The sequence below is a fragment of the Orycteropus afer genome, unplaced genomic scaffold (assembly GCF_000298275.1).
Source record: "Orycteropus afer afer isolate SDZICR_OR568_19922 unplaced genomic scaffold, OryAfe1.0 scaffold00457, whole genome shotgun sequence".
NCBI lineage: Eukaryota > Metazoa > Chordata > Mammalia > Tubulidentata > Orycteropodidae > Orycteropus > Orycteropus afer.
The window spans coordinates 321959-332358 of NW_006922044.1; the positions used below are offsets into that span (position 1 = coordinate 321959).

Sequence of the window (10400 nt, forward strand, 5' to 3'; positions counted from 1 at the left end):
TTTAGGACGTCTTATAGTACAACCATGCCCTGTGATTAAAGTCAATGGAAAATTACAGCAACCCAATTCTGATATGACTGCTAATGGCCCAGACCCTTCAGGAATGAAGGTTTGGGTCACCCCACCAGGCAAAGAACCAGGACCAGCTGAGGTGCTTGCTGAGGACAAGGGAAATACAGAATGGGTGGTGGGCGAAGGTAGTTCTGAATATCAGCTACGACCACGTGACCAGCTGCAGAAACGAGGACTGTGATAGTTATATTTCTTCATTTTATATGTGCATCAAATATTTTTGTTTCCTTCTGTTATGAGCTGTGAAATGTAAATAAGATTAATGCATTTTGGTTGTATGTGTGTTAATGTATCATGTTAGGCACAAATATGACTCTGTAATTGTTCTTATTTGGAGATTATATATGGTTAATAGGATTTGTACAACTGCCAAGTTGACAAGAGGTGGACTGTGATAGTTGGAGCTATATGTCAACTTGGCTGGAACTCAGTTCTGTGTAGTTGTTCCCATGATGGGATCAGATGACTGCGTTCTGAGTGGTCAATCTGACTAAGGGGAGTTTCCCTAGGAGTGTGGCCTGCTTCCGGGATATCCAGGGACATCCTGGGAAGAGAGACATTCTTTGAGGGACTGGAACCCTGGTGTGCGGACTACAACCTTCCGTGAGTGAGCAGCCCACCGCTTGGCCTGGAGATCTTGGATTCATCTTTTGTTGGAGTCAACAACCAGTGTGCTGCCTGTCAGCCTTGAATTTCTTGGCCTCTTGCATTTGCGGAAGCTAAGGCTGCCACCAGTCCAACGTTTCCTCCAGGGACTTTGGACTTGCCGGCTTCTATACGTTTGTGAGCCATTTTCCTAAGATAAATTTTTTTTTCTCTCTCTCTCCCTCTCTCCCTCTCTCTCTCTCTCTCTCTCTATATATATACCCTTTGCTGGTTTTTGTGTTTCTCTAGAGAACCCAATCTAACACACCATTTATCTTGCCTCTCTGCACAATCTCTCTCACTTTCAAAGGTCTGCCTGTCCTTCAAAATACAGCAAAATGTTCCTTTCTACCCACAGCCTTCCGTAGTTCTTCCTCTCTTAGATGTAGACTGTAGAACATTTTATTTCTACTTCTCATAAGCCTTTTATATTGTAACATATTATTTGGGTATACGTCTAAATACACTAAGATTTGAGGAAAAAATTGCTGAGAAATCATTTTTTTCTAAATCCACTTTGACAGCCAGCAGCAGAAAAAGAGGCTGACAAGGTTAACTTATTTTGTTATTATTCCTTACTTCCTTTAGCTGCAGCCTGATATCTTTTCAAGAATCACTTGTTTCAGCAGACACTATCCATTTTTCTCAACTAGATTGAAAACTAACTTTTAGTCAATTCAACACATTATTTTTATGTTCTATTTCTCAAGTCCAGGAATAATAAATTTATAAATTTGCTTTTACCAAAAATTTAGAATTGCAATTAGATTATGTGTGTGTGCGTGCGTGTGTGTATGAGTGTAAAACCACAAGATGCAAGCTTCATATTTCCTCTTACCATTTGGAGGTAAGAGTCTCTTTCTTTAATGTGATGTCTCATTAATGCTGGGTTGATTTGTTTTATAGAGAGAATGTTATAGTATCATATCATGCTAATTTTTTCTCTTCATATTTTAACAACTCTCTGCTGTGATTGTGAGAAAGATAAGGTTGCTGAGCCCTATAGTCATTCACTCACTTTCTGACAGAAAACATTCATGATATTCCTCAGAGCCTGGTTAATGAGCTCTGGTGGCATAGTAATTAAGGTGTTTGGCTGCTAACCAGAAGGTAGGTGGTTCAAACCTACCACTGCTTCATGGGAAGAAGATGAGACAATCCACTTCCATAAAGTTTTACAGCCTTGGAAATCCAATGGGATTCACTATGAGATGGAACTGACTTGATGTCAGTGAGTTTCTTCTAAGAGTCCAGTTGTACATCCAAAGAATATTTACTTTCTCACGTTTAAAAGTATAATGTTTAGATAATAGAGAGTATATGTAAGTAGAGCATTTATGTTGATATGAACTCAACAAAAACTCATAGTGACCACTTCTTGGGTTTCCGTGACAGTATCTCTATGGAAGTAGATTGCCTAATCTTCCTTCCAAGGAGTGGCTGGTAGGTTTGAACTGTCAAATGCCTTACTCACTACACCACCAGCACTCCTTAATATGAACTAGGATTGATAATTCATGTCCATGTTTTCATGGTGAATATCTTTAAACAACTTTAAATTAATCTTACCTTTTGAGAATCAAACTCAGTGGTACTTGGATTTTCTTCCTTTCTTGACTCGACTTTAGATCCCTCGTTGTTTCCAGGCACACTTTGTTGAGGCTTTAGGGAGGAAAACAGATTATTTAAAACCAAGACAAATAGGTTCAGCATATAAATCCATATGGTTGTTGTAAAATAGGACATAATGGCAGCAGTATGGCAACAATGCACATGAAAAAGAATGAAGGAGAGATTTATCAGAGACCTTAACAATCTTTATACCTTCAGCAACTCTTGGAAATTAAATGAAACAATTCCTATTCAATTTTGTATTAGTGGTGTTCAATGGGATTATTTTCCCATTCGAAATATATATTTCATGCAAAATAACATTTAGGTTAAGTACTCTAGTCCTCAAGAAGCAGTAATCCTATACTTTCTCATTATTTTAAAAGCCAAATAAATCTGAGAAGTAGCAAGTGTACATTTTATTTTCTGAATGATACAGAAAATGTCTTATAACATCAAACTGTATTTTAAATAGAGCATTATATTCACAGCAATACTTCACTGAGCAATCAAGCTCTGTTTCATAATTTAAAACTGATATAGTCCCCTAGAAACACTAAATTTTATTCTAAAATCTATCTTTTTAGGAATGCTAAATTAAAAATGGAGGTTTTATTTAGCTTTTGCTAGGGGAGGGTATGCCATGATTAATCTATGAAAATATTCCTACTATAAGCAGGTCTAAGATGATCCACTTAAATTTGTATGTATTTCTTTATAGAGCTGATTTGAATATGGTGCTATTCCTATTAACCTATGAAGATACTAGCCGAGGACTGAAATAAAGTAACTCTGTGTATATTATCTTGTGTTTGAAATTTGATCCCAGTGAATCCCAGGGGAGGAGGAGAAAAAGATTCTAGCCATTGGTTGCCTAGGAAGACATTTTGGATCACAATGCCCACCCAGTTTTCCACCAAGGCTACTTTCTATACAAGAGCTGACCTGGTTTCCCATGGGCAATTATATTCCTAGGAAAGAAAATAATCTTACAGAAATAATATTTTATTATAATAAAAACAAAGGATACATAATGAAACTGATAAAATCTTAAATATGGAAAAGGGCATTCATAATAAAATTAGTACAATATCAGAGCAAAAAATGAAAATAGCTCTGGTGGCATAGTGCCTAGGGCATTTGACTGCTAACAAGAAGACTGGAGGTTCAAACCCACCAGCCACTCTTCAGAAGGAAGACTGGGCAATCTATTTCCATAGAGATACTGCTTGAGAAACCCAAGGAGTCACTATGAGTCAAAATCGACTTGGTGGCAGTTGATTTTTTTTTTTTTTTTTTGGTTTACATAAGTCTATCAGATATTCAGCTCCAGGAAAAATATATAAACAAACAAACAGATAAATAAGTAAAATTCTCATTCTTTATATTCAGACAGGTTCAATTTGGTTGTGTGAGTCCCAGAAGGCAGTAACCACCTTCCCCCTCTTACTCTTTTCCATCCTTTTCTTGCTAGTTTAGACCCCTGCCTTTTGATATCTCCTCTGGATTTTCTCTGTGAAAAAGAATGACAATTAAGCAGGAAACCCAAATATCTTCTTTCTAATCCAACCAAATCTCTTTGATTAGCTTTGGACATTATCTGTAATAAAATAAGGCAGGACTGTTTACTACATGCTGTTGGTGGTTACAAAGACGAGAAAAGCATAGTTTCTGTGACCATACAACCAAAACATAACCAAACTCACTACCATAGAGTCGACTCTAAGTCATAGCGACCCCCTTTGGGTTTGTTGTTGTTGTTATATGCCATCGAGTCGTCCCTGACTCATAGTGACCCCTCCTTGGGTTTCCAAGGTGGTATCACTATGGAAGTAGATTGCCCAACCTTCCTTCTGAGGAGTGCCTGGTGGGTTTGAACCACCAACCTTCTGGTTAGCAGTCAAATGCCTTAGGCACTGTGCCTCCAGAGCTTATTTGCATAAATAACTGTAGTATAAAGCAGATTAAATAAAAGAGGACACAAAAAGAATTGTATATATTTTGAAATGATAGAGTTCAAATCCATTTGAGATAATAAAAATAGGCATGAAAAAGATATCTTTAACACAAATCTTTAAATGATTTAGGCAAGATGCAGAGAGGGCATTCTTTGTGAAGGAAGCAAAGTAAAGATAAATTGACCTATTCTTTTATAAACAGGGGGATCCAAAATTTAACAAAAAGATTGAACTTAATTTAATAATTAATGGGGACCTCTTTGTATATTTTAAAGTGAGGTGTAACTTCTCTGGAGCCTGTATCAGCATGTGTCAACAGTGTGTAGGCACCAATGAAACAGAAAAGCCTTAGGATGAAGGAATCAATAATGGGGCAATTACAATGACCAGGTAGATGTTAAGAAGGCTGAACACAGGTGTCAGTAATGGAGATCTAAAAGAAATTGGGCACCGATTACATGGTGGGAGTAAAGATTCCAACCCTCTGCTGTCAAATTGATTCCACCAGAGTTTCTTGAGACAAAGTTTTAAACTACATAATTTGAAGAATTCTACATAAATACAAAAAGCTAAAGACAGGGCACATTTGAAGCAAGGAGGGTGATTTTATATTAGTAATAGAAATTTTAAAGTTCTTGGGATTGCTAAATAGATATGGCTTATTAGTGATAGTTTATAAAAAGTCATTAACAAAAGTCATGACAGCCATTTCTTCTACGTAAAACTTACTGAACACCCAGCAACTTTCTTCCATACAGAATCTCCAAATTAGACATGCTTTGAGGAAACAAGGTGCTATAGTGATGCAAAGGTCTGTGGCTTGAACCTGCCAGCCACTCAGCGGGAGAAAAATGAAGCAGTCTGTTTCTGTAAAGATTTGGTCTTGGAAACCCTTTGGGGTTCTACTTGGTCTGTAGTGGCACTACGCATTGGAATTGACCTGATGATAGTGTGTTTGGTTTCATTTGTTTTGAAAAAATAAAGTTAAAAAGAGCAAGAGAAATAAATAAACACTAACAAAAGGATAATCTCCCCTGACATTTACAGAAAGCAATGCTGCTGTTAAAATAAATTTAAAGATAGATTAAATCTACTTATTGCAAGAGAGCAATTTTACTTGTATTTTGTTTCTGTTGAACAATCAGATAACTGAATACATAGTCCCAACATTTCCTTATAAATTTAATTTATTGCATAATAGTATTACAGAAAATTGAAAAATAAAACTCATCCATTATTCTAGCAATAGCTATTTTTATTTCTCTATGTTATTTCCTAATCTTTGTTCCTATTCACAGGAATGAATATTTAACATAGTCAAAATTATAGTGCCTACAGCATTTTTACTTTCCTTTTAAATGTACAAAACACAACAGTATCAAGTCAATTCCAGCTCACAGCAACCCTATATAACATATAAAAGGTGCTATATAGGCTTTACACACACACACACACACACACACACATACATATCAAACTTGCCTAAATAATATTTCATGGAGTAATTTTCAAAAAATAAATGTATCTTATGATTGAAGATTTTAGCTTTTTCACTTTGAGGTTATAAAGATGATGTGATGAACATCAATCTTCCAGGTACCAGCCTTTGTGATAATTTATATCACCCTTTCCATTGATTTAAACATCTAACTCTCCTCATAAGCTGGATACTCCTAAGAGTAGGACCATGTCCCTTATTCATCACTGCATCTTCTGAAGCTAGGAGATATTTTAAACTTGGTATGTGTTTGCTTATTTGTTTTACCTTTCCATCATTGATTTAGAATATAATCCATAGGATGAATAAAAGTTAAACGTTAAAGATCAGTACCAAACCAAAGGAAATGAACACATTTATAGTTATAGGAAAGTTTTCAAATTGTGACAATTTGAATTATTTCCAGCGATGTCAATAAACATTTATTGAGCATCCACTCAGGGAAAGCATTGTGTTTGGAACTTGAGAACAAAGGTTAAAACAGATCTTGAAAGCTCCAATTTGTTTTGTATTCACTGCTTATCATTCCCTCTAACCTATCTAATAGTCTGTGATTTCTTTCTAGAGGGTTACCTTTTTCTCAAAGCACGATTATCCCAAATATTTTTTGGTTTATCAAATTCCCTGTCCTACCCAAGATATGGGTAAATGACCCAAATTAGGCCACTGAATGCTCCATGGATATTGGCCAGCCTAAGGTGAGGCTACCGATGTTTAGATACATTCATTTCAGCAGAGTGTCACTCAAGTTGTTACTAAAATAACAGTTCTTATGGTCCATGCTTCACAGTCTTCTGGAGCAGCCTCTGTTTCTGCCTGTCCCAGGCTTCTTTCTTCCATTTTTCCTTAATACTATGAGCTTCTGATGTTCTATCCACAAATCCTATTTGTTTAATTTGGTCAGGGTCAATGTTGCATGTAACCAAAGAGACCTGGATTGACCCAGGGAGTCACACCACTAAACTAAAATTGGCATCGTGACATCAGCCATGGGAACCAACAAGAAGGATATCTAACCTGGCTAGGATAGCTCAAAATAGTAACCCAACTCACCAATGGTGGACTGTTCATTTCAAAGTATGTGTTTAATATAATTGTAAAATGCAATTATTTTGTTATTTAGTATGTCTCTAATCACTATTAGAATGAGGCATTTTCATATTTGCTAATTAATTATACTCTCTTAGGAATAAATTATTCATTTATGGAAATTCTCCCAGTTTTTTGTGGAGAGTCTGATATAAGAAATATGCCAAGAATAAAAGGATAGATTCCTTATTTGCTCTTCTCTCTCTTATTCTCTCTCTCTCTTGCTTTCTTTCCTTCATGTATTTATTCGTGTTGCTTATTCATGTTTATATGTACATATTCATTTATTCTTGTGGGTCCTTAATACTTCAAAGGATAAGAAGGGGCTTAATTCACTACTTAGGTCACAAAGAGCAGAAAATAAAGGAATGACAGTAAACTTTTTCTCTTCCCTAAATTTGCCAGGGACTACCTAAGTGTTAATCTATTAAACAGCTGGCTTCCCTGGTTTGTCAATCCATATATCAATTTTGAAATTATCCATTTAATTTCACTTAGGGAAAAAAAAGAAATCTATATGTGAATTACTTCTAATGATAGGAAGAAATTATATATCACTTTACCAGGGTACACCAGAAAGCATTGAAAATTAAATTTCTTTAAGTATAAAATGTGGTATTTAATGATTAAGAACTGGGTGCTTTTATGAGGTCAAGAATACCACAGTTGTGCTTCCCCACACGAATTAGATAAGACTCATAGATTGTTCCTCTTGTTTATCGTTTACAAGGTCAGACAGAGACTTCCCAAATTCCCATTCTTTCTTAACAAATGATTAATTGAACTGTTTGTTCCTACTGATCAAACAGAACAAAATATTGATTAACTAAACTTTGGTTAAGATTCTCTACATCCCCGAGGTTTGGCTTGCCATCATCCTGATCCAACTGAGGGCATTTCTTTAACAGCTTCTCCTAAGAAAAAGCTGAACTCTCTGTTATAAAATCACATAACATGTTCATCTCATTTTCCCATGCCCATTTACTTTTAGTTTTGTTTACTCTTTATAGGAGCTCTGGTGGCATAGTGTCTAAGGCATTTGACTGCTAACCAGAAGGCTGGCGGTTCAAACCCACTAGCCACTCCTCGGAAGGAAGGTTCGGCAATCTACTTCCGTAGTGATACTACCTCGGCAACCCAAGGAGGGGTCGCTATGAGTCGGATCTGACTTGACAGCAGTGAGTTTGTTTTTTAGTTTTTAACACTTTATAAAAGGAAAGTCTTTTTTTCCTAACCATTAAATACTTGCTGATCTTATTGTCAAAGTGTTCTGTGAAAATAGACCTCTCATCACCTTACAAAAATCTTTTTTAATAATATATCTTCTTATTAAGCTCAGATTTATTTTTCCTTTAAAATAAAAATATCACAAATCTCTTCAGTTATAATATCACACCTGAATTCTGTAAGGCAAGTATTATCAGCTTTATGTTAAGGAGGAAGAAATTGAGAGTTTAAAAGGTCCAGTGAGTCACCAAAAGTGTTTGCTTATAGTTTGCATATAATATGGCAAGCAATTTAAAACATATTTTCAGATTATAATTTCTTTGTTCTGCCAACTCCATCTCAATACCTCCTGGATAGATATGATTGTTTGTGAAAAGACTGTCACCATTCGCTGGGGCCCAACTTTACTCTCAAAGTTAGTAATGACTTTTTCCAAGGCTCTAGTCAAACAACAACAACAACAACAGTTTCTGTATTGAGCTATTGATGAAAAGAAGAGGGACTCTACTCTATAAAATGTACTTTGCTAAATATGCTTTAACTTAATTAAGACTTTATTTGTAATCAAGTGATTAAAACACATTGGCACACATATACTAAACACGTGAAAAAGCTCTATTTGAAGAATGCAAATGCCCATATATGTGCATTAAATTACATTATTCAATTCTCCTATATTTATATTTTTGCCTACTAAATATCTCTAATGGTTTTATGTATTTATAGGTTGTTGACATATGAGTTAAAATCATAAGGAAGGGTGGCTTGGCTGCCATAAAGCCATAGTAATCTCAGAATTATCCATTCTTTAACTTATTTAATATATGTATGATGAGGGTAAGGGAATGACCAGAGGAATTATCTTCAGTGATAACGACAACAACAAAAATTCAGGAATAGCTCAGAATGGTTAATAAACAAACAAATAAATAAATAAATAATAGAGAGAGAGAGAAAGAATGAAAGAACAAAAGAAAGTTAGTTAAATGAGTACTGTAACTCCTTGCTTAATCACCCTTTCTATCCTCAAAGGTAATTTACTATATATAACACCTACCCACAAACTGCATTAGTTAATACATATTTTTCAATGCTAAGTTAATGTCCTTCTAGTCCCATGCTCCTAATTCTACTAAAGTCCTTCTATGCTTCATCAGAGAACAAATGAACCATTTGTCCATGGCTATCTTTATATTCCTCACCCTTATGGCATTTCTTGAATGAAGGTTGTAAATTGAAGAAGCCACAAACTACCTGGCATTCTATTTATTTCCTTTGAGTACACAGCATTCCAGCCTGAGATTGTTTGCCAATGTTAGCTAAACTCCATGAGGGACAACAAGTCCTCTTTTGGGATTCTGAGTAATAGAGTTATTTCTAAACAAAAGGAAAAAAAAAAAAAAAATCACTAGAAACTAAATAGCTTACTTGATTCTTACAAAAATAATCTTGGATTTTGCTCAAATGTCCCTTTAGTCTAATGTGAGCAGATATTATATATGATAAACAGTATTAGAAGTCCAGTTATTAGTGTCCCTGAGTGGAGCACATGGTTAAATCATTTGGCTGCTAACCAAAAGATTGGTTTTTCTACTCCTCCTAGAGATACATCAGAAGAAAGGCCTGGTGATCTAGTTCAGAAAAAATCACCCCCTGAAAACCTAGTGGAGCATAGTTCTCTGACATTCATGGGATCACCATGAGTTGGAGTTGGCTCAATGACAAATATTTTTTGTTTAACCCAATTATCAAAAATAAGTGGGCTTGACAGGACCTCTGTGGCAACGTTAAGGAACTCAGTGTTTTCTGAACAAGTCCTATGTTATTCTGTTTCTGTCCTCTTGTTCAGTACCCCTGAGGATGCAGTGGTTAAAGTGCTCAGCCACTAACAGAAAGGTTTGGCAGTTTGAAACCACCAACCACTCTGCAGGAGAAAAATGTGACAATCTGCTAATTTAAATATTTATGGCATTGGAAACCCTACTGGGCAGTTCTACTCTGTTCTACAGGGTTGCTATGAGTTGAAATCGACTTGGTGGCAATGGGTTTTGGTGCTTTTGTTCAATTTTTTTCTTTCATTCCACTTTCTTTCCTTCCCTAGTTATAATTATGAATCCACAGGGTCAGCTCAACTGACATTTTTTCTACAAGTATTCCTTAATGCCGGAGGCAGGCATGGGCAATGGGCAGCCTAGTGCTCTGTGATTCTAAGGGTATAAAAGAAAATGTATTAACATTTAATAATATTTCCAAGAAAGGGGGGCGTTAAAGTTACAAACATATATATATATATATATATA

General features: G+C 35.6%; 1 protein-coding gene across 1 annotated transcript in view; it reads right to left on the reverse strand.

The window, feature by feature from the left end:
- LUZP2 (leucine zipper protein 2) overlaps window positions 1–10400 on the reverse strand; it is a 412454-nt gene that overhangs the window by 32501 nt on the left and 369553 nt on the right. The window contains exon 9 of the mRNA XM_042782748.1: window positions 2287–2379. Coding sequence (XP_042638682.1) covers window positions 2287–2379 — 93 coding nt within the window. The remainder of the gene's footprint in view (window positions 1–2286; window positions 2380–10400) is intronic.